Source organism: Mus caroli, unplaced genomic scaffold (assembly GCF_978045245.1).
Source record: "Mus caroli unplaced genomic scaffold, Mus_caroli_1 scaffold_15, whole genome shotgun sequence".
In the NCBI taxonomy this organism is placed as follows: domain Eukaryota; kingdom Metazoa; phylum Chordata; class Mammalia; order Rodentia; family Muridae; genus Mus; species Mus caroli.
The window spans coordinates 103,918,970-103,945,042 of record NW_028227270.1 but is presented as its reverse complement, the minus strand read 5'-3'; the positions used below and the strand labels follow the sequence as shown (position 1 = coordinate 103,945,042).

The following is a 26,073-nucleotide window of genomic DNA, read 5'->3' as shown; positions in this document are numbered from 1 at the left end:
GTGAGAGACTCAGGACTCAAAGTGAGGGACCTTAAATGAAATGCCTGACAGAAGGGAGAGGGAACTTATAGAGCCCACCTCCAGTAGGAAGACAGGACATTAAGTGAGAGGTGGGGTTGCCATCTCACAGTCACAACTCTGAACTATAATTGTTACTGTCTGAAAGAATTACGGGGATGGAAATGAAAAGAAGGTCCAGCAACAGGCCCAAAGTGGGAACCAGCTCTAGGGGAGGTGGGAAGGCCTGACACCATTACTGAGGCTATGGAACGCTCACAAAAAAGGACCTATCATGACTTCCCTCCAAAAGACCCAACAAGTCGCTGAAAGAATCAGATGCAGATACCTGCACCCAACCAATGGACAGAAGCAGCTGACCCCTGTTGTTGAGTTAGGGAAAGCTGAATAGAAGATGAAGAGAAGGGCGAATCTTGTAGGAGGTCCAGCAGTCTCAATCTGGACCCCTGAGATATCTCAAACATTGAACCACCAAACAGGCAGCATACATCAGGTGATAGGAGGCCCCCAACACAAATACAGTAAAGGACTGCGGGTCTGTGTTCATTCAGAGATGATGCACCTAAACCTCAAGAGACTGGAGTCTCCAGGGAGTTTAGAGGTCAGGTGGGGTGAGGGGTGGGGACATTTACATGAAGACACATGGGCAGGTAGGAGGTATATGGGATATGGAACAGTGGAAGGGTGGATGGGGGGTAATAAAATATAGGATGTAAAAAAATTAATAAAAAAGGAAAGAAAACATAAAAATTCTTAAGTTTATTTTCTTTACTCTAGTAAGGACTGTGGTTTCTAAACTAAATGCATTCACATTTGCTTTTAAGTGAACATTTATACTAAATAAAGGCACTGGTGTTAAAGAGATTGGTTTTCCAACATTTTTCTCCTTTAGGAAAGTATGTGTTATTCAAGAGAATTCTTTCAAATTTAAAAGCTTCTACTATATATGGATAAATAACTCAAGAAATGATATCACATAATTTTGTAAATGTTAGAAATTGTTAAGATACCTGAGTCTTAATAAAATCCTTACAGAAAAAAAATAAAGTTCCCTTATATTTTGAAGACTTACATGACTCTGAGATACAGTAAGTTGTTTCTATTTGTTATATTAAGCAAAGTAATGAAATAAAAATAGTCCAGAGAGCATCTAAATTTGAAGACTATTTTAGAAGAAAATTTTCAGGTGCCCCTTCTTGCTCAGCACACATCCTATTCAAGTTATTTTACTCTATGTAAGTAACATAATTAACCAAAAATATAAAGGCCTGAACTTTATAGAACCAAGTTGACTTACTATGTTTTAATATGATCAGAGAGGATAGTAACTGTGAAACATCATGTTTATTTCTATCAGTGGTTATCTCTGAGTTCTGGCCCCTGGCTATATTTCTCTTTTTTAGGAAAAAAAGCACATGACTCTGAACATTTTATGTATCTTAAGCATGTTCGATTTTATGGACTTGTAAGTATGACTGTAGACAGCTAGTTGGTGCTAAATTGTGAGTAAATGTTAGACGACAAACAATTTTAATCCAATAGTAAAATATTACATCATGTGACTTAGGCCTAAAGATCAACAGTTATTGTCCCTTTATGTAAGACAATAAGGATTTTTTTTTTAAATAGCAGCTAGAAAATTCAAAAAGTACAAACCTGGGCTTCTGAAAACACATCCTTCAGACTATTGATTGGGCCATATGGGATCCCACTTCCTTCAAAGAGACAAAGCCACTTGGCAGTCACTTCTTCTGCAAACCTAGGTGAAGACAAACAGGATGTTTTACAATCTAAAGAAGGTGACACATATTCTTCTCTTCTGTGGAATCTTTCAAAGTAACTAACAGGGATTAAAAATATGCTTCCTCAGTTTTCTTCACTGTGGGTGTTTAGAGAAAAGCACCCATAGAATGTGACTCGAGTAGTCCTGATATGGTCAGAGCAGACACCCACGCTAGCACAGTGCTTCCTCCTAGCTCTAGCCTATGTATTCTCTAACAACGTATCCCTGGAAAGAAGACATTTGGGTAAAGTGAACGAAATAATAAGTGCTTTTGAGAGATCTGATGCAACCTCTAGTGATGATGACTGAAGTTTTGTGGCCCTTCTGCCTCTTCCTCCAATTTTGCTATTGACTTTTGGCAGAAAAGGTTGAGACCCTTGGGATGATGAAGAAATTCGATTGTGACCCATGCTATCACTTATTTTGCCTTATCCCATTTTCAGTTAAAAATAGTTCTTTAGAATGGCCGAGATTGGCTACTTTAGTCAAAGGACAATGGAATAATGAGTTTCTGAATTTGTCCCTAAAGTCAACCCAGGCCATTGCTAATCTTTCCTCCATACATGTCAATGTTGTAGACCTGAATTCCTCCTTTGTAGATAAAATTTGGAATAACATTAAGAAGCTCTTTGATCCAGCTTGGATTGTTACTTATGTTCTAATTAGTGGTTGGGGGTGGTTTACGTTTCCTTCTCCTGTTCCAGTGCCTGTGGAACATATAGTGTAGACAACGGGTGTTCCATCAGAAGGTCATTAATATCATGATGGCCCTCAGAGATCAATTTCTGAATACAGACCAAGTACAGCTGAATGTACGGCTTATTCAGTTGAAGCATGAGACTCAATAATATGTGGACGGGATCAGCAGTTGGTGACTGGATAGTCAATGATGGGTAAGAGCCCACAAGGATGGGCCAGCCTAAAACAGACACAATTGCCCTAGTTCTGCCCTGACCTGCATAGCAGGAGTTGCCACATCAGCTAGTTTTGCTCTCACTGAATTGATGAAATTTCCCCACCTGAGTTGGGAGTTCTGCTTTTGGCCTGATAAGAGAGACCCGTGCTGAGAAATGCAAACCTATGCTATTGGCTGCTGGCATGAGGTGGCTTATATCATCAGTCACACCTAGGGGTTGGACTTATGGTTTTGCCTTTATAAATCTGCTGCTTTACAACAGTTGGGCCTTGCTCAGGAAAAAAAAAATGACAGAGGGGAGTGAAAGTCCAACCAACAAGCTCCTGTGGAACCTCATAAACATTGCAAATTTATTTGAGAATTAGTTTGCCTCAAATATTTAATTCTTGAATTGTGTCAAATCCAAGAAGTAGTGTTCTGAAACAGAGAGCACCATTTGTGTTATAGAAACAGAGAGCACCATTTGTGTTATAGAAAGGTTATCTTTTCCAGTGTAACACTGCCTTGGAGTAGCCATGAAACCTGATGTAGTTACTAATAAACTTTCTTACAGTCTCCAACTGTCTATAGCCATCACTGATTAAACCAAGTATTCTTTTCAGAGTTCTCACAAAGTGCTTCATGATTTTAACTTCTCTACCTGCAAGGCCCATGATACTCATTGTTTTATCTTTACTAATCTTTGGTTAGTTTTTTTTTCTTGTATTATTTTGATGATCCAAGTGTTCCTTGCTGTCACTTACTCAGATGCATTACTTAGAGAAATGGTCTCCAAAGGCCTATGTGTTGAAACTTTGGTTGTAGCCTGTGGCATTTATTGGGAGCAGTGAAGCATTAAAAGGGTATATCTACTGGGGAGCGGGGGGGGGGGAGAATTTTAGTACCCCAGCCCAGTCCTGCCTCTTTCTTGTTCCTAGCCTCCATGAACTGAACACCTTTCTGCACCACAACCATAGTATATTGCCTTGCCGTTAGCCTAAGTGTGACATAACCAATCAACCATGCACCAAAAGGTCTGAAATCATGAATTAAGGTACAAAATTCTTTCGGGTATTTTAACATGGACTCACTAAGCTGGGCAACAAGTTCATTTTCATGAGTTTGATATCTCTGGGAGAAACATTAGACTCTCATTTTGAGACTTAACCTTTCTCATACCCATTTCCATTTCTAGTTCTCAACACAGAAGCACTGCCATCTTAATAAGAATTTCCATTTGCCATCCCCTTGCTAAACTGTATCCATTTAAACCTGGTACTTCTTCCTTTTGGTCATTTGTTACAGTGTGTATAATTGTTCTGGGGCAGAACCACTCCCATGATAACTTTTATTTGTATATTTCTATTATAACACAGCCCTGATCTTTGTGGCTTCACATTGGACAGTGGCAACATTTGATTTAAAACCTATTGCCTCAGGGCTGAGGAGATAGCTCCTGGGTTAAGATGTTTATTGCTCTTGCAGAGGACCCATGGTGAATAATTTATAGCCTCCTGTAGTCCCAGGTCCAGGAGATCCCACAGCCTGTTCTAGTCTTTACAGATGCCTAAAACTCATATAATCAAAATCACATGTGCACACATGTACACATACACACACACAAACATACACACAATTATAGATAGATAGATAGATAGAGAGAGAGATAGATAGATAGATAGATAGATGAATAGATAGATGAATAGATTGGTAGATGCATAGATAGAGAGATAGATGGATTATATATATGTATACATAAATTAAAAGTAAAATAAAGCTTAAAGACTCATATTGCCTCTACTACGCTCTTAATCGATTCAGGAGACTATCAACACATGAATGAACAAAGAAAATATGATAAATATCTCATATAAAACTCATAGGCATTTATATTTTTCATAAAATTCATATATATATAAGTTTTAGTCTATTATAAAAACGAAATCATAGTATTTTCATGCAAATGGATTCTATTGAAGACCATCATACTAAGCAATTAAAGCTAAATTGAAAAAGACAAATATTGCCTTTTTTGAATGCACACATACATACATACACACACAAAGTAAAAGGGAGCTATAAGAAAAGGAATGTGTGTAGTGGGAACCAGAAGAAAGGAGATGTTTAGAGGTAAATATGATCAAAGTACAAAATATACAGGAGTAAAATTTCTTAATAAAACCTATCACTACATATAATGAATATACATTAATAAATTTTACTTTAAAAGAAGAAAAAACATACTATCTCGAATCTCTTTCCAATATATCAGCAAAATTAAATCAAATTTCTTTATCTTCTTCTCAAGGCCTACAACCTGCTCTCACAGAAAAGCACACATTCCTGACTGGGTACCATATCCTCAAAACTATTCTGAACACTTGCAGGTTCTCAGAGACTGAACCACTAACCAATGCGTATGCCTCCCCTCCCCACACCCCCATACATATACCAGATATGCAGCTTGGTTCCATGTGGGTTCCCCAACAACAGGAACAGGGGCTGTCCCTGACTCTGTTTCCTGCATGTGGGTCCTGCTCCTCAAACGGGGCTGCCTTGTCTGGCCTTGGTGGGAGGGGATATACTTACCTAGTCCTGCAGTGACTTGATGTGTCAGGGTGAGTTGGTATGGGGTGGTCTTGTCCTTATCAGAAGACATGGGAAGAAGAAGGGGAGAGAGAGGGAAAGGTAGAGCAGGAAGGTGCAATGTGAGGAGAGGAGTGGGAGGAGGAGGAGCTGCACTCTGGATGTAAAATCAATAAATAAATTATTAATGGAAAAAATGAATAACTGTTTGAGATACTCTGAAATTTTAAGTGACAATTTAAATGATCAAATGTAGAGATGAAATATAGAAGACATGTATTCCATTTATAAGAATGGTTTACAATATACAAGAGAAGATAAATAAAACTCTTGTGGAATAGATAGATAGATAGATAGATAGATAGATAGATAGATAGATGGATGGATAGATAGATAGATAGATAGATAGATAGATAGATAGATAGATAGATGATAGACAGTGTTTGAACACTTGAATATTCTACAACAACAAAAATCCTAGTCTAGATCCAAAAGCTATGCATTAGCCACCACTTGGTTCCTAGCTGCACAGCTCAATGAGTGACATGCTGCTGAGCTCCAGTCCCAGAGGCATTATGAGACAGCTGGAGACTAGCAAGCATCTCTGAACTACATCCATGCTTGTATACCTGACACCAGACAAAATACTCTGCCTCTATTATTTCTAGTCCTCATAACATCATGAAGAGTATTATAGTTCTCACAGTTAAGGAAACTGCAGTGTAGAGAGCTCAGCTGGACCATGGTATGGATTACAAATCTCAAAGCTCTCAGCTTATGAGCTTTAAAAGGTTTGTGCTTGGGGTTTTGTATGTTTGTTTTTTGGTTTTCTGACCTCAATTTGTAGGATGAAATTTAATGATAACCTAAACTCTAGCATGTAGCTCCACCCTTAAGCTATTGCCAATAAAACTACTGTATATCTTTAAGGTTTCAAAGGAAAATGGAGCCACTCTCTACTGAAGGAATTGTCTGGACCTTGCCATTCCTGTCTTCTTTCCAGATGGCTGATTATGGACCCTGGAGCTGTGGGATGTCATGTGTCTGCAGCAGCAATCCTAAACTGATTCATTTGCTTGCATTTTGAAGATTAAAACATGGAAGCTTTACTAGGATTCAAATTCAAATTGGCATTCTAGGGCAGGGTTCATCTTGAAGCCATATCTGGAAGATAGCAGCAATCACTGATCACTAACATTTACTGAGATAAGGCTGATTTTAATCCTAACATCATCCAGGTCTGAGTTGCAGAGTTAACTGTTCACCCTCTGCATTCCAAGTTGTCCATGTTTTAGGAAAAGTAAAATAGCTATAAATGACTTACGGTAGGACATGATAAGTAACCACCATTTGTTTGGCAGCAGTTCCCCTTTTAATAAAAATGTGCATAGCAAATGCTCCCATAACTGCAGATCTCTGTAGGAACGCGAGCAGCCTACTCGATTACTACTTATCTGTCAGGATTTTATGATCACAAAACTTTAAGTTTCTGGGACTTATAAAAAACATTTTTAACTTTGTTTTTGTTGTTGTTACCATTTGTTTGTGCCTTTTCCTATAAAGCATCATTGTACTAAGGCCTCTAGAGATTTAGTGATGACTGGATTCAGGAATTGCACTTGTTCCTCATTATGCTTGGATCTCCACCATAGGGAAGGATGAGGCAGAGAGTCAAGCTGAGCAGGAAGCAATAAATCAGGCTTTTAACAGGCCAACAACTAAGACACTTAGAAACTATTTAAAGAGGTACCAACAAACACTGTTCATGGAGAGGCTAAAGAGGTTAAAGGTTTCTCTTTCATCTCAACTAAAGAGCTGAGTGCAAGGACAAGGCCTTAGCTCTTAATGGCAATGAGAGTGTGCATGCTGACCTTATGTTGTCATAGTTGGATGAAGCCTGCACATCTTACCCAGAACTTTATTAGTGATCACAGTGTGTGGAGCCCACATTGAATCCATAGCTAGATGCGGCCCATGCACCTCTATTCACAGAAAGGCTGTCTTCCCTTATTGCCTGACAGGATATTTAAGGAACTCAAAAAGAATCTTTCCATTTTTTCCAGAGCTTTCATAATAAAGGGCAGAGTCTCTGTGAACCTGTAAATGCATCAGCCCTGCTATGCATAGAAAACTCTTTCCTTTAAACAGGTGTGCATTATTTCTGCCTGTTAGACTCTTTTTGCCTTTTCTTCTGCATAGACTCCTGAGCCTAAAAGGAAAGGGTTTTGGTAAGGACACCCAGTTTAGTGCTGAGTTTTGCAAAATCTCTCATTCTCTGCACACTGTCCCCTTGTGGGTCTCTGTGCTAATTGCTGTCTGCAGCAAGAGGAAACCTCTCTGATGAGGGTTGAGTGATAGCAATACGTTATTAGGAGTTAGATCTCTCTATAAGATCTACACAAGTTAAAGCCAGACAAACATTCCAGCATAAAGGAGGAAGGGTGGGCACAAATTCCCACCCCTAGCCAAGAAACTATTTGCAGTTGATACTTGTTGGGATAGAGAAAATCAGTTTTCTTCAATGGAGTGAATACTTGGCCAACAAAAATCTTACTTCACACCTCCACCCATTTTGTTTGGTTTTCATTTTCATTTTCATTTTGGAGTTGTTGTTATTCCTGTTTTTTGAGAAAGAGAGAATGGACATGAAGTTTGGTGAATAGAGTTAGGGTTTTATCCAGGAGTATTTGTATGAATATGATCAAAGCATACTCTGTGAAATGCCTTAAATATTTTGTAAAAAGAGTAGAATCTGTGACACAAATATAAAATTACGGACCTCTTGGTTTTTTTAATGTAGTAGTAGTGGGTATCTATGGAGGAGTGAAGAGGTTCATTCTCTCCTTTTAAGTGAGTTACAAGGTTCACACTTAGATCATTAGGTTTATGCTATTAAAACAGAACTTACACTGTCAAGCTTGGAGCACAGGTGCTTTATGTGCTGAGCCATCTCACCAGTCCTATGTCACTCACATAGGACAAAAATATTTTATCAATATTACTAAGTTATCTGAAAATGTATAAGAAAAAGGAACATGAGGCTATTAAAAGTTAATAAATGTCGGAAATGTTACATAGGAAAGGCATTCTTCCCCCTTTTCTCCATTCTGGTCTCCCTGGTTCTGCTACTGCCTTCTTTAGCACCCCCTCCTCTCAGCCTGTCTCTTTTCCTTTGGCAGACCCCTGCCTGCTACCCCTGCCTACCAAAAACCCTATAGCAACTGAGTAGCCAAGACCCAGGTAGACTAACCTATGTTCTCCCTTCTTCCTCCATTACGGTTCCCCTGTAAGGATGTAACACTATTATCTATGACAGATAATACTCTCATACTTCTCCCATCCTTTGCAACTCACAGTACCCCAGCTCTGCCTCCTACAAGGACCTTGTAGCAACTATATGAGGTAGTCCTAGCTGTATTCTCATTCCTCTTCTGTCCAGTTGTCCACATTACATCTAACTTCCAGTTCATTACTGAATTCCACATCCTGTGCCTAGCTCCAATCAAGTAAAATCCCTGAACCATTGTTTACCTGCACCCTGCCTCCAACATCCATACATAGCAATAGTTGCACATTGTCTGTACAACTCTGTCTGATCAGTCTTGCTGCACTTTACTTCAAGCTCTAGGCTTGGCTCTTATCCTATAACCAGCAAACCAGTCCTGATTGATCAGCTCTCCTGATGCTCACGTACTCCTACCACATCAAATATACCAGGCCTACCCTTGAGCGCACACCATATGCTGAGGTATAGTCTAGTAAGTTTGCTGAACTCTAGCTCACATGCACCCTCTGAGTGTCCAGACATATCTCTGGTTACACATCTATGTGAGGTTTAAGCCTTATAATTCCCTAGAACCACATCTGCACTCAGCATCCCAGGCTAAAGCCTTGCTCATAGTGACTGGATATGCTGTTCTATGGAAGCCGGTCGAGAAACTCATAGGAGACACAACACCAATAAAAGAAGTCCACATGCCCAGGCCACATTGAAAAAAAAATACAATATGGAAGGCCAAGACAGTATACTTCCCACAAAGTCCACCACTCAATACAAATGTTTTCCAATGAGAATAACCTAGATCAATCCTAGAACACACACCAAAAATATATATATATATAAGAAAAATCTCAAGGACTTTAAAGAAGACACAAATAGCCCAATATACTTAAATGATGAACTTAAAGAAAATAAATGCCTGAGCAATGCCCCAGAAACCAAAATCATAAGGTTGAATAAGATGACAAAGACAACGTAGGATTGTAAACATCAAATTCAGTACAGATAATATTGAATAAAACAAGCTGAAAGTAAGATGAAAATGAAAACCTCAATATTGTAGTTTTAAAACTCAGATATGGAAGAGGCTTGCCAGGAGAATAACTCAAGCAGAAGATAAAATAACAAGACTCAAAAATAAAATAGAAGTTTTACATCACACAAAATCAATGATTATAAAAAATAGAAATAAACACAGGAAAGGAAAGTTTAGGATCTATGGGATATCATAAAAAGACCAATTTTCAAATTATAGGCACAGATGAAGGAGAAGGATTCCAGGTCAATGGCTTAAACCACATCATCAGCAAAGTCATAGAAAACTTTCCCATTCTAAGACAAGGTACCCATACAGATACAAGAAGTACAGAAGCACCAAACCAGAAAAGAATGCCCCTCATGTCATATTACAGTTAAAACAATAAATATAAAGAAAAAGAAAGGGCATTGAAAGCTGCAACAACACACACACATACACACACACACACACACACACACACACACACACACACACACACACCAACATCAGAATAACAGCTGTTTTATCACTAGGAATTTAAAAGCTTTAAGAGCATGAAGCAATGTTCTTATAGTTCTAAAAGAACACAAGTGCCAACTTAGTTTAGTGTACCCAGCAAAACCATCCTCCACAGATGACAGAGAAGCAAAAACTGTGCATGGTATAAACAGGCTAAAAGAAATACGTACATGTAAGCAAGCCCTGCAGAAGAGACATTTCAGATTGAAGAGAGGAATAAGTATAGACATGAGACTGAAGAAAAAAAGCAAGTGATAATACAATTGCTGAAACACAAAATACAGCTAGAAATACATGCAGCAAATAGAAAAAAAAATAAAATGTTATCAACAAACACTTTCAATAATAATTTGAAATATATGTCCTTAGCAGTCAAAAAAAAAAAAGAAAAAAAACACAGGCTAACTTAATGGATGAAGAAACAAAACTACATTCTTGTTGTCTACAAGAATATCTGCTTTAAATGTGCACAACCTTAAAGTGAAAAAAAAAAAGAAAAAAACGGAAAATAAGAGGGCTTCAAACAAGTAAAAACTTAAAGCAAACATTCTATTCCAATATTCAAAAAATTAGACATCAAACCAAAATTTATCAAACTAGATTTTATAAAAACCATTTCATTCTAATTAAGAGAATGATTACTCAAAAAGACACTACAGTCCTAGGCATATACACATCAAACTCTGTGGTACTCTATTTCTTACAAAGCAAACTCCTGAAGTTAAAGGCACAGATTAACACAAAATACAGTAAGGGTAAGTGGTTGTACTTTCTCCAGTAGACTGGTAATCTGGACAAAAAATAAAGAAAGAACCATCAAGATTAATTTATTATACCATAGATCAAATAGACCTGACATATCTACAGAATAGTCCACCCAAATCTCAAAAAAAAAAAGTACATTCTACTAAGAAGCCCATCGAAGCTTCTCTAAAATAGAACAGATCCTAGAACACACACACACACACACACACACACAAACACACACACACACAACAAATGCAATAAAAATTAAAAGCAAGAATAAAGTTCTACTAAGTACACAAACTCACACAAAAATTAAACAACTTATCACTGAATGACAAATGGGTGAGAGAAGAAATCAAGACAAATTAAATAAAACAAAAACAAAAACAAAACCCTGGAACTAAATAAAAATGAAAACACAACACAGCAGGCTATCCAGACACATGAAAAGCATTCCTAGGAGGGAAATTTATAGCTTTAAGTGCCTACATTAAAAAACCAGAAATAGCACAAATAAATGACTTAATGATGTAACTCAAGAATTTGGAAAAACAAGTATGAACAAACCCAAATCTAGTAGATGGCAAGAAATAATAAAAAACAGAGCAAAAACACAATGAAATAGAAACAAAGAAGAATGATATTAATAATTAAAGAATCTAGCCAGGCGTGGTGGTGCATGCCTTTAATCCCAGCACTTGGGAGGCAGAGGCAGGCAGATTTCTGAGTTCAAGGCCAGCCTGGTCTACAAAGTACAAAGTGAGTTCCAGGACAACCAGGGATACACAGAGAAACCCTGTCTTAAAAAACCAAAAAAAAAAAAAAAAAAAAAATTAAAGAATCTAATAAGCCTATTGTTGGAGGGGGGGGGGGAAGCAACACCCACAGATGCTTACTTAGCCCATCTACTGGAAAAAAAGAGCTGGCCCAGTTTAACAGATTCAGAGGAGGAGGGGCACATTACAATTAAAACCATGTTATAGTGGAATATGTTAAAAAGCCTGCACTCCATTATGTTGAAATTTATAAAAATACATGGCCAAGTTTCTAGATTCACTCAAACCATCAAACCAGAGGGAGATCAACAACGTAAACATATCAATAAAAACAGGATGAAACAGTAATAAAAAATCTCCTAAACACAGCCTATGACCAGAGGGCTTGATGCTAGAATTCTACCAGACATTGAAAGAACTGTAGCCAATCACTGTATCCAGAGTGAAGGGCAGTAAGGGCTGGAGAAAGAGAGGAGAGAAAAAGAGAGAGAGAGAGAGAGAGAGAGAGAGAGAGAGAGAGAGAGAGAGAGAGAGAGAGAGAGAGAGATCAAAACTGCTTCTTTAAAGCCAATGCTACTTTTACATGAAACCAAGTAAAGTCAACAGAAAAAGGAAAAAGACCAATATCCCCTATGAGCATAGATATAAAAATATTCAATAAAATACTTGAAAACCAAATACAGATCATCCACTATGATCAAGTTGGCTTTCTCCCAGTGATGTAAGGATAGTTCATCACATGTAGGGCAATCAATATAATTAATCATATAAGTGAACTTAAAGAGGAAAATCACATGGTTATCTTAGTAGATTCAGAAACGATCTTTTACAAAATCCAACATGTCTACAGGATAAAAGTCCAGAGGTAGAGAATCTACCTCAGCATAATAAAAGCTATATATGAGAAACCCACACAAAACGTCATCCTAAATCCATTTAGAACAATAGAAGACCCCATATAGATTGAGTGGAATGAAATAAAATAATGAAGGCATTACTACCTCAGATTTCAAGATAAATTAGAAAGCTATGGCAATAAGAAAAAAAAAAAAGCAGACCAGCAGAATGAAACAGAAGGCTCAAACACTTGAACATGTAACTACATCCATCTGATACTTCACAAATATGTAAACAAAACATTTACTGGAGAAAAGATAGCATAATCAACAAATAGTGCTGGAAAAACAGTATGTCTACATGTAGAAAAACAAAATTAATATCAACCAATCTGCATGAACTTTAACTTCAGATGAGTTAAAAAGCAATAGAAAGCATAGACAGCACCCCCACAGGATACAGGTGTAGGAAAGGGGCTTTCGGAATAAGATGCCATACTACAGCTAGGAAATGGAAACAATCCTAATATCTTTCCATTAATGAATGGATAATGAAAATCTGGTGCATATCCACACAGTAATCCTATTCAGCGGTATAGAAAATATGCAATCGTGACATTTTCAAGTAATAGAAGAGAGAAGATAAAATCGAGTGAATGAACCCAGATCCAGAATGTCTCTGCTATCTGTAGTCCCTACCTACAAATCTTCAGATATGAGAATATAACCTGCAGAAACCACAAGAGCCAGGACAGTAAAATGTAATCACAGGGTTATGGGAGCACTAAAGATAGAAATACCAGGCTAGAGGTGGTTTCAAAATATAAATAGAAAAATAGAGAGCTTTAGTTGGAGAGGGAACATGAAAGTTCATACAGAAGGAGAAGGAGGGAGGAATAAATAACACTAAGGATGTTTGAGAAGTCATAATGGATCATATAAATTTATGTTTACCTAAAATTAACTATAATACATATGTATACACAAGTGTATGTATACACAAATGTATATAGTTGAAATGAAGTTATGCCACATAGGGTAATAATACTCTTCATAAGAGCAATAGACAATCTAGCAAAAACTCTAGTATCAGGTATGTGAAATCATGCTTTAAATTGTTGCCAAGGGAGTCCAAGAGGCTCATAAAAAATACAGAGTACTCCTGGTGACCCTTGACTGCCTCCTAGAAATTGAAGGTAAGCCCCCCGTTGCTGAATACACCACTGTACTTCAGACATAGGACTTAAACGAATCAAGGTGCACCTGGCCATAAAGTTTCTTTCTTGGGAACTATCTTCAGAATACCAGAAGCTGCTGTGCAAAATGCTAAAGGAAGGGGTGTAATTAATAGTTCTACCAAGTTTTGATGTCTATGAAACACAAATATGCTCAGCATGGCAAGATATCCCTAATGTTGATACATATATCTTGATTATAATCAACATGTTTATTTGGATGTAAGACCTACTAAGTAAGAATATATTTCTATTGGTGCTATAGTATTTATATTACATTCATATGTCTTGCTATTTAAACTACTGTATTTATATTAATCTGTATACATCTATAATATGTTATATAACAATATAACTGTCATGTTACATTATTCTATTCATATTATGTATATCACAGCTGTACACCTCTCTATTCAGATTATAATATTTTAACTGTATCTGTGCATCTATCTCTATTTGCATTATATTATTTATATCACATCTGTGTATCTCTATTCATATTATTTATATAACATTTATCTCTCTATTCTTTTGATGTAATTACATTTTAATTTAAAAATTAATAGACCAATGATCAATTTTTAAAGAGCAGTTGACATCAATGCATTACAGTATAATTCAGTTTACAGTACCTAGAGGAGACAACCATAAAAGTCTAAACTCCATTTACATAAATAGATTATTTTTAATGGGAAATTTTATTTACTTACATGTCAAATATTATCCCCTTTCCCGGTTGCCCCTCTGCAAATCCCCTATTCCATTTCCCCTTACCCTGCTTCTATGATGGTGCTCCCCAACCCAGATACCCACTCCTGCCTTACTACCCTAGCATTCCTCTACACTGGAGCATCAAGCCTTTACAGGACCAAGGGGCCCCTCCCATTGATGCCAGATAATGCCCCTTCACCTCTTTCAGTCCTTCCCCTAACTCCTCCATTGGAGTCCTTGTGCTGTGAGTATCCACATCTGTACTGGTCAGGATCTGTCAGAGCCTCTCAGGAGACAGCGCTATCAGGCTCCTGTCAGCAAGCACTTCTGGGCATCAACAATAGTGTCTGGGTTTGGTGTCTGCATGTGGGATGGATCCCCAGGTGGGGCAGTCTCTGGATGGCCTTTCCTTCAGTCTGTGCTTCACTCTTTGTCCCTGTATTTCTTTTAGACATGAGCAATTCTGGGTTAAAATTTTGGAGATGGGTGGGTGACCCCATCCCTCAACTGGGGCAATGCCTAAACTCTGGATATGTTCTTGACAGGTTCACCCTCCCCTTTGTGGGATATTTCAGCTACTGTCATCCCCATGAGATCATGAGAGGCCTTTGCTTTTATAGCATCTGGGATTTTATAGTTGCTACCCCCACTTTCCTATCGCCCATTGCTACACACCTCAGTTCAAATTCCTGACATTCTGAGGGCTTCACGCAGGTTCCTGGGGGCAGAAGTGGTGGTCCTACTTGTGCTCACAGGTTTGTCAGCATTCCTGGGAGACCAGCTCTCTCCTGGTGGGATCCAGGTATGGAGAGCTATGGCACAGGGTCAGCTCTGGGGCACAGATGGAAATTGAAAGGATCCTCTCTATTCATAGTAGACTATATTACATATGTTCACTAGAGTTTTATATTACATTTTGCATCTTTATAATCATACAATAGTATTTATATTTCATCTGTGCATCATTTCATTTTACTGAATTTACAATAAACATGTATTTTTCATTTAATTACTAAGTAACATAAGTAATATATTTTGTATTTGTACATTTTATACAATTTCTTTTCTTATTTGTGATGCTAATTTGTCTACCCAATGATGTCACACATGGATATATCCTCAATTACTTTTTCCAGTAAACATATTCTTGTTTAAATGCACTACAGTAATTTTTTGGTTTGACGTTGTGGTTTGAACATGATGTACTCATAGTTCCTTGTATCTGAATACTTGGCCTCAGATACTGGGCACGAAGCTAGACAATTTGGCATTCCCCCTGCTGGCTTTTGATCTTGCTCCCTCACTATGTCCCATTCCTCCATTTGGAGTAGTAAAGTTGATATGTCAAAAGTATGTCATTTACTTTTTTATTTTATGGAGGTTTACAATTAATAGATTGCTTGGAGTCTCAGCCACAGCTCTCCATACCCAAGTTCATGCGAGTGAGAGGTCTCCAAGGAGTGCTGACACACCTGAGAGCACAGGTGAGACCACCACTTCTGCTCAAATTCCTGACCCAAGAGAGACCCAAGAGGGACCCACCCAGAGCTATCAGGACACAGGAACCAAGGAACAGCTGGGGACAGAACCCTTCCAGCTTCTCATTCACAGTCACAATCCAGACTATAGGGAGTTTCAAAGTTAGACTAAATGCATTTTGCATTATGAGATGGCCACAGGACTATGGGGTCCAGAAAGTAGAATGCTGTGGTTTGAAACCATGGTCTCATGCCTTGGAATGCTCAGTCCCCATTAGTGGCACTGTTTGGGGAGGTTTAAGAGATATGGAGTTGGGCTTTAAGAATTTAAAGACTGGCACCATTCTCAGCTTTTCCTCTCTACTTCTTGCTTGCAGTTTATGATGTGAACCATTGGCCATCATGCTTGTTGCTTGCTGCCAAACTTCCCAACCATAATACATTTTTATTTTTCTGGAACCAAAACCCAGAAAAATTCTTCTTTCTCTAAGTTTCTTTGATCATAATGTTTTGCCACAGCAATATAAATTGCCACAGCCTGATACAGTTGGCATGTCTGTGAGATGAAGTCTCACAATCCCTGGCTACCTGGAACTTAATAACCATCCCACATCATCCTTTTGAATAGTGGTATCACAGGTGTGTACTACTGCACCTGCCTAACTCTCCTCCTGCCAATGACCCCTTCTCTCCAGGGTTTCCAATATACATAATGTTTCTGTGTACACTATTCATTTCTTCCTAGGGACGTAACATGTCTTTACTTAGAGCAAGGCAGAACTGCTGAGTTGCAGGCACATTTTACCATGCTATCATTGACCAAAGAGTTCTCTAAAAGATTTTACACTCACTGGTACTTCTAGCACAGACAACATTCTTAACCCTGTTGCTACCAGAGTTTAAGTTCTGTCAGTATAATGTATATGGAGTGATATCTTAGGGCTATATAAGCTGCATTTCCCACAGAAATAAAAATAAATATTATATCCTAGTAGTCACAGATGTTGGATGTTATTTTGTTTCTCTTTGTATATTATGAGCTTATCAGAACTACTGAATAATAAAAGCACAGATCCTTCGCCAAATATATGTTTTTCTATTTTTCAATTTACTTCTAGACTACTGCTTGCTTTTTTCTCTTATTTAACCTTTCATATGGAAAAATTTTATGTTATGTGTGGTGTTGTGATGTGGGGAAATGCAGGGATATGAGTTTGGAAGAGTATGTGTATGTATGCATGATATGCCTCCCTCCCTTCCCCACCGCCAGTGTGTGTGTGTGTGTGTGTGTGTGTGTGTGTGTGTGTGTATACAATGGACAAAGGAGGACATTAAATATCTTTTTTATTTGCCACCTTAATCTGTTACTCAATCTGAAGTTGTTTCTTTTTTAATCATTTCATTTGTTTTACATTTCAAATAATATCCCCCTTTCCAGTTATGCATCCACAGACCCCCCCAATCCCATAGCCCCTCTTTCTTCTCCATTTTAACTCTATGAATGTGTTCCTCCACCCACTCACCCACTCATGTCTCACCACTCTAGCATCCCTCTATGCTGGGGCATCAAGCCTCCACAGAACCAAGGCCCTCCCCTCCCATTGATGTCAGATAAGGCCATCCTTTGCTACATATGTATCTGGAGCCATAGGTGCTTCCATGTGTATTCTTTGGTTGATGGCTTAGTTCCTGGGAGCTGTAGGTGGTCTAGTTAGTTTATATTATTCTTCCTATGGGGTTGTAATCCCAGTCAGCTCTTTCAGTCCTTTCCCTAGCTCTTCCATTTGGGGTCCCTAGGATCAGTCCAATGGTTGGCTGTGAGTATCTACATCTGTATTGGTCAGGTGCTGGTAGAACCTCTCAGGGAACAGCCATACCAGGAGCCTGTCAGCAAGTACTTCTTGGCATCTGCAATAGTGTGTGTGTGGGGGGGGGGATGTCCACAGATGAGATGGATTCCTATGTGGGGCAGTCTCTGGATGGCCTTTCCTTCAGTCTCTGATCCATGTTTTCTCCTTGTCTTTCCTTTGGACAGGAACATTTCTGGGTTAAAATTTTTGAGATGGGTAAAGCCCCATCCTTCAACTGGGAACCATGCCTATCTACTGGAGATGGCTTCTACAGGTTCTATATCCCTTGTTGAGTATTTCTGCTAACGTCATTGCATTGGGGTCCTGGGAGCCTCTCCTTTCCCTGGCATCTGGGACTTTCTAGTGGCTACTCCAGTTCCCCATCCCCCATTGCTATATGTTTCTATTCAATTTACTGATCTTCTGTAATTCTCTTCTGTCCCTTCCAAAACCTGATCCTGTCTCCCTATTCTTTCCCTTTCCCTCCTCTCTCCCTCCCTGATACCTCCCTCCTTATACCTCCTGTGATTATGGTGCTCCCCCCACTATGTAGGATTGTAGCATCTACACTTCGATCTTTCTTCTTAAGCTCCATATGGTTTGTGGGTTGTATCGTGGGTATCATGAGCATTTGGACTAATATCCACTTATCAGTGAGTACATACCATGCATGTTCTTTTGTGTCTGGGTTATCTCATTCAGGATGATATTTTCTTTTTTTTTTTTCAATGTTCTATTAGGTATTTTCTTCATTTACATTTCAAATGCTATCCCAAAAGTCCCCTATACCCTGCCCCCTCGCCCTGCTCCCCTACCCACCCACACCCACTTCTTGGCCCTGGCATTCCCTTGTACTGGGGCATATAAAGTTTACAAGACCAAGGGGTCTCTCTTTCCAATGATGGCCAACTATGTCATCTTTTGCTACATATGCACCTCTGGGGGTACTGATTAGTTCATATTGTTGTTCCCCCTATAGGGTTGCAGACCCCTTCAGCTCCTTGAGTACTTTCTCTAGCTCCTCCATTAGGGGCCCTAGTTCCATCCATTTGCATTAGAATTTCATGAAGTCATTGTTTTAATAGCTGAGTAGTACTCCATTGTGTAAATGTACCTCATTTTTTGTGTCCATTCCTCTGTTGAGGGATGTCTGGGTTCTTTTCAACTTTTGGCTGTTATACATAATGCTGCTGTGAACATAGTGGAGCATGTGTCCTTGTTATATATTGGAACATCTTTTGGGTATATGCCCAACTGAGTCTTCAGGTAGAACAATTTCCAGTTTTTTGAGTAACCGCCAGACTGATTTCCAAAGTGGTTTTACCAGCTTGCAGTTCCTCCAGCAATGGAGGAGTGTTCCTCTTTCTCCACATCCAACCTAGCACCTAATGTAACATTTGTTTTTGATCTTAGCCATTCTGATTGGTGTAAAGTGGAATCTCAGAGTCATTTTGATTTGTATTTACCTGCTGACTACGGATGTTGAACATTTCCATAAGTGCTTCTCAGTCATTCAAGGTTCCTCAGTTGAGAATTCTTTGTTTAGCTCTGTACCTTAGTTTTTAATAGGGTTATTTTGATGTCTGAAATCTAACTTCTTGAATTCTTTGCAATATTTTGGATGTTAGCACTCTATGGGATGTAGGGTTGGTAAAGATCTTTTCACAATCTGTGGGTTGCCATTTTGTCTCATTGACAGTGTCCTTTGCCTTTCAGAAGCCTTTCAATTTTTTGAGGTCCCATTTGTCAATTGTTGATCTTATAGTAAGTCTTTGAAGAAAAAAGTTGAAGACCTCAGAAGATAGAAATATCTCCCATGCTGATGGATTGCCAGGATTAACCTAGTAAAAATGGCCATCTTACCAAAAGCAATCTATACATTCAATGCAATCCCCATCAAAATTTCAACTCAATTCTTCACAGAGATAGAAAGTTAATTCTCAAATTCATCTTAAATAACAAAATACCCAGGATAGGTAAAACCATTCTCAACAATAAAAGAACTTTTAGGGGAATCACTATCCCAGACCTGGAGCAATAGTGGAAAAAAACAAACAAACAAACAAACAAAAAACTACATGCTATTGGTAGAGAGACAGGCAAGTAGATCAATGGAATAGAATTGAAGACACAGAAATAAACCCATACACCTATTGTCACTTGATCTTTGACAAGCCAAAACCATAAAGTGGAAAAAAGACAGCATTATCAACAAATAGTGCTGATTCAACTGGAGGTATGTAGAAGAATACAAATTCATCCATTCTTATTTTCTTGTATAAAGCTTAAGTCTAAGTGGATCAAGCTCAGTGTTTCAAATCAGTTGTACTTGCTAGTGCTATCCCGAATCCACCTTAGCCCAACCCCTAATGGTATGGGTACAGGCTCATTAGGCCATGCCTGGTTTTGACATATGTAACAGATTTGATCTCTGGTACTGAGGCTTGTGAATCAATCATTCACCCAGTGAGCATCTCTCCAGCCAAAACCTTTACTTTTAATGTTGTCAAATTGTTATTGTTGTGCTGAAGAATTCTAGCTTTTATACTGCTGTGAGACATAACAATACCTAGTTCATCCAATTGTTATGAGAAATTAAATGGACATATTATGGGCATTTAGAATAGTATGAAGGACTAGATAAGTGATCTTTTAGTATTAGACACATACAACTAAGCTAACATTATGGGGAGAAAATTATTGGCAGGGAAGTAGCAGTTATTGGAATGGGAATTTTAGAAATAAAATTTTGATAGTGGGCTGCAGTCCTACAGGAAATGATCTCTAGACAAATATGAATAAACCCAAACCAAACCAGTGAGGCTCTACAAAATCCAGACTGGAGTTCCTAGCTCAGTAACTATAAACAGGCTTGTGACACTTCTATAACCCACAGAGAAACAGCTGGAATTTGTTGGTCGATATTCTACCATAAAAAGAATCATGGGTTTAATGTTTCCTGCAATTTCTTCAGACCTTATTTCCTCTTCGGTATTTTCCCTTCTCTATTACAATGAATTATGGCTAAAGTTATCTTCTTTTCGCTCAGCATTCACCTACTCTCCCCATTATCTGCATGCTAATTTACAGGCCACACAAAAACTGAACATCTATGCAGGAAATTCAGTCAAAGGCTTCTTTCCCAGTGCCACTTAGAACTGTCCATGTAACGTTCTCTTAAACACATTGAGACAAGAGCTTGAGTAGTCAACATGTCTTAAAACTAACACTAGTTTTCAGTATATCAACAATTCTGATTCACACGTATTATCATTCATTGATCACAAATGAACTATTGCGGGCGATTTTAAATGAAGTATGGATTATCATATATCACTGGTCTGTCTAGCAGCACTGTATCTGCTTATGAACTCCAACAGCACTGTGCAAATCTGATACCAAAAATTTGCTCACATTGTCTTGGTTCTGTGACCTGATAGGTTGCCTATCCATGCTAGAAAATGACACACCCATATGAAGAGCTATTAATAAAGTAATGTAAAATTATTGGAGAAAAGTTATTTAGTTAGGTAGAAATAAAAGCAAATATTGCTTTGTCATGTGGAAATAATTTTGATGATGTATATTCTTTTTTGTATATCTTTTTTAAAAAATTTTTATTAGATATTTTCTTCATTTGCATTTCAAATGCTATCCCAAAAGTCTCCTATGCCCTCCCCCTGCCCTGCAACCCAACCCACCCAATCCTGCTTCCTGGCCCTGGCATTCCACTGTACTGGGGCATATAATCTTTGCAAGACTAAGGGCCTCTCCTCTCAATGATGGCTGACTAGGCCATCTTCTGCTACATATGCACCTAGAGACACAAGCTCAGGGAGTACTGTTTGGTTCATATTGCTGTTTCTCCTATAGGTTTACAGACCTTTTTAGCTCCTTGGGTACTTTCTCTAGCTCCTCCATTGGGGGCCCTGTGTTCCATCCAATAGACGACTGTGAGCATCCACTTTTATATTTGCCAGGCACTGGCATAGCCTCAAAAGAGACAGGTATATCAGGGTCATGTCAGCAAAATCTTGCTGGCATATGCAATAGTGTCTGGGTTTGGTGGCTGATTATGGTATGGATCCTCGGGTGGGGCAGTCTCTGGATGGTCCTTCCTTCCATCTCAGCTCCAACTTTGTCTCTGTAACTCCTTCCACGGGTGTTTTGTTCCCCATTCTAAGGAGAGACAGAATGGCTAAGATAAAAAACTCAGGTGACAAAAGATGCTGGCGAGGATGTGAAGAAAGAGGAACATTCCTCCATTGCTGGTGGAATTACAAGCTTATTCAATCACTCTGGAAATCAGTCCAGAAGTTCCTCAGAAAACTGGACATAGTACTACTGGAAGATCCAGCAACATCCCTCCTGGGCACATACCCAGAAAATGTTCCAACTGGTAATAAGAACACATGTTCCACATGTTCATAGCAGCCTTATTTATAATAGCCAGAAGCTGAAAAGAACCCAGATGTCCATCAACAGAGGAATGGATACAGAAAATGTGGTACATTTACACAATGGAGTACTACTCAGCTATTAAAAAGAATGAATTTATGAAATTCCTAGGCAAATGGATGGACCTGGAGGGCATCATCCTGAGTGAGGTAACCCAATCACAAAAGAACTCGCATGATATGCACTGATAAGTGGATATTAGCCCAGAAACTTAGAATACACAAGATAAAATTTGCAAAACACATGAAACTCATGAAGAAGGAAGACCAAAGTGTGGATGTATATCCTTTTGCATGAATAAGCATATATTTTAAAAATTAAAAATAGCTTACAATATTTTGTAAACATCTTAACCTTGGCAATCCTATGCATAGATTTTTAAAAAGTTCTATACTGAGTCATTTGAACTGCTTCAAAAATATCCATTGGAGAGGATAAAAGGAGGGATAAAAAATACTAATGGCCTTTCAAAACTGCTGCATGTTGCATGGAAGCCTACTACTGTAGTCTTCTTAACACACACACACACACACACACACACCATATTTTTTAAAGCTGCCCTATAAGAGAGAAACAATATTTCTCCTAGACTATATAGTCTAACAAATAAAAGCCCAGTTAGGACTGGTTAGAGGTGTTTTGTTTTTTTTTGTTTGTTTGTTTGAGTGTTGGCCAGAGAGGTTCCATAAACTCTCAAGTATTCAGGCTATTGTTATTGTTCTTGGTTGCCCCCTAGAACTTGATTGTATGGTCCTATAGCTTATCACAACAAATATTTGAATTGTACAACATGAAAAAACTGAGCTGATACTGAAAAAAAGTTCATCCCTACTGAGTAGCTATCATACTGATAGAAGGTGCTATGCAATCTACTGGAAGAGAAAAATAATCATCGAACATACTCAGCTGTGAACCCAGAAAGCCACAATAAGAAAGGGTGTGGGAGCCATTGCTGTGGGTATAATAGTTACATGAATGCCATCTATTAACAAATACTTTCTGATTGGGTTTAGATTCAAATCCACAAGATGAAACCTGTGCTTCACACAATTTTCAAACCAGAAAATTATGGCTACACAGGTATTAAGCCTTAGGAGAGAACTTACTACTAATATTTTTGTTAAATGTCCATATTTAACTATATGGACATATATGGAATATGACTGATTCCTAGTACGTTATTATTATTGCCATAGACTAGTATATTTCTCGGGCCCTATCTGAGAAGCTTCCATATGCAGCAATGGTGACTAACACAGGGACTCACAATTATCCAATGCATAAATAAATAAATTTCACATTACTCAGATCTAAATAGAATACATACTACATTCCCACTTACAGGGTCCATTGCAGAAGAGGTGGCAAAAAAAATAAAAAGTATAAGATAAGAGCCACAGTCAGTGAATGACTTCAAGAAAACATTATCTTCTGGACATATCCAGAAAGCTGTACATATGAAGTCATAGCAGTAATGACAGCATACACAAGACCTGTGTGGGCTCAAGCCAGATGACATCTCAATACAGAAAAGGGAACTATGTTTTAAATCCTATACCTATCTTTAGAGCTAAAAATAAACAAAAAGCACAACATTGAGTAGATAGAGAAGGGGGGTTAGATCTGAGACAATTGGAGGAGGGAATGAATAGGAACAAAAACATTGTTCAAAGTTCTCAAAGAACTAATAATTTTTAAAGAATATCCACTATAAGGAACAAGCCTCAGATATTTAAACAAACTCCAGATGTTAGATATGCACATTTTATTTTGCTATTGTTGGAGAATATAACCACAATAAACATATTTATAACTAAATCTCATTCTAGAAATGAAAGTATTATACTTCACCCATTACTACACCATTGTATTAGTATATTCAACGAGGATTTCCTGAATCAGTCAAGAAACACTGTCAAGAAGTTGAAATATTGAATAAAGCAAGTAAAAATGCAAATCTTCAAACAACTTATCTAAGGCAAAAGAGAAAGGAGGAAACACATTTCACTTCTGGAATTTCTATGGAGAAAAATTAAGTTAAAAACACAGCCCCTCTGTCTGCTGATGTGTTATTTAATAGTTAACAAAAGAAGAACTTGAAAAGGAGATGAAGTGTTAAATGAATTGTAAGCAGATCCTTGAAGTGGAAACTTCTAGTTTCTTTGGAAAGTTAGTTGTGTCAAATGATGCTTTGCTGGGGCACACAGATCAAAGGATGTCTTGCTAAAGCAGACACATGAAGGAATGTCTTCCTGAAGTAGACACAGGTGAAAGGATGTTTTGATACAGCAAAAACATGGAAGCGCCTGTGATGACGGAGCACAAATGTGACCCCACAGACACTGAGAGTCGAGCACTGAGCATTGATTGGTTTGGTTGTTCCACCTCGAGACTAATTGCTAATAACATGCATGTATTGGTGTGCCTTATATAGCATGGAGCTGAACTTATGGTAACACTATCATTGAGAGAAGCATGACAAAGAACTGCTCATGAGGTTCCTGCAGCAGAGTCACAAAAAGGTATTTTATATTATTTGTGACTATTTTGAAGGGTGTTGCTCCCCTAATTTTTTTCTCAGCATGTTTATCCTTTGTGTGGAAAAGACCACTGATTTGTTTGAGTTAATTTTATATCCAGCTACTGCACTGAAGGTGTTTATCAGGTTTAGTAGTTCTCTGGTGAAATTTTGGGGGTCACATATATACTATCATATTATCTGCAAATAGTGATATATTGACTTCTTCCTTTCCAATTTGTATCCCTTTGATCTCCTTTTGTTGTCTAATTGTCAAGGACTTCAAGTACTATATTAAATAAGTAGTGAGAGAGTAGGCAGCCTTGTCTAGTTCCTGATTTTAGTGGGATTGATTCAAGTTTCTGTCTATTTAGTTTGATGTTGGCTACTGGTTTGCTGTATATTGCCTTTATTATGTTTAGTTATGGGCCTTGAATTCCTGGTCCTTCCAAGACTTTTATCATGAATGGGTGTTGGATATTGTCAAATGCTTTCTCAGCATCTAATGAGATGATCATGTGGCTTTTGTTTTTGAGTTTGTTTGTTTATATAGTGGATTATGTTGATGGATTTATGTCTATTGAAGCATCCCTGCATCCCTGGAATGAAGCCTACTTGATCATGAAGGATGATTGTTTTGATGTGTTCTTGAATTCGGTTTGCGAGAATTTTATTGAGTATTTTTGCATTGATATTCATAAGGGAAATTGGTCTGAAGTTCTCGATCTTTGTTGGGTCTTTATGTGGTTTAGGTATCAGAGTAATTATGGCTTCATAGAACAAATTGGGTAGCGTACCTTCTGTTTCTATTTTGTGGAATAGTTTGAGGAGAGTTGGAATTAGGTCTTCTTTGAAGGTCTGATAGAACTCTGCACTAAACCCATCAGGTCCTGGGATTATTTTGTTAGGGAGACTGTTAATAATTGTTCCTATTTCTTTAGAGGAAATGGGACTGTTTAGATCATTAGTCTGATCCTGATTTAACTTTGGTACCTGGTATCTGTCTAGGAAATTGTCCATTTCATCCAGGTTTTCCAGTTGTGTTGAGTATAGGCTTTTGTAGTAGGACCTGATGTTTTTTTGGATTTTCTCAGATTCTGTTGTCTCCCTTTTCATTTCTGATTTTGTTAATTAGGATATGGTCCCTGTATCCTCTAGTTAGTCTGGCTAAGGATTTATCTATCTTGTTGTTTTTCCCAAAAAAACCAAAACCAAAACCAAACAAACAAAAAACAGCTCCTGGTTTGGTTGATTCTTTGTATAGTTCTTTTTGTTTTTATTTGGTTGATTTAAGCTCTGAGTTTGATTATTTCTTGCCATCTACTCCTCTTGGGTAAATTTGCTTCCTTTTGTTCTAGAGCCTTT

At 38.1% G+C, this 26,073-nt stretch overlaps 1 protein-coding gene across 6 annotated transcripts in view; it reads right to left on the bottom strand.

The window, feature by feature from the left end:
* The window catches only part of Sugct (succinyl-CoA:glutarate-CoA transferase), an 844,211-nt gene that overhangs the window by 368,310 nt on the left and 449,828 nt on the right, over positions 1-26,073 (bottom strand). For all 6 annotated transcript variants that reach the window (XR_003834661.2, XM_029468350.2, XM_021180767.3 and 3 more), the window contains exon 12: positions 1,675-1,777. Coding sequence is in view for 5 of the 6 variants with exons in the window: in XM_029468350.2 (XP_029324210.1) it covers positions 1,675-1,777 (103 nt within the window). In the remaining variant the exon portion in view is untranslated. The remainder of the gene's footprint in view (positions 1-1,674; positions 1,778-26,073) is intronic.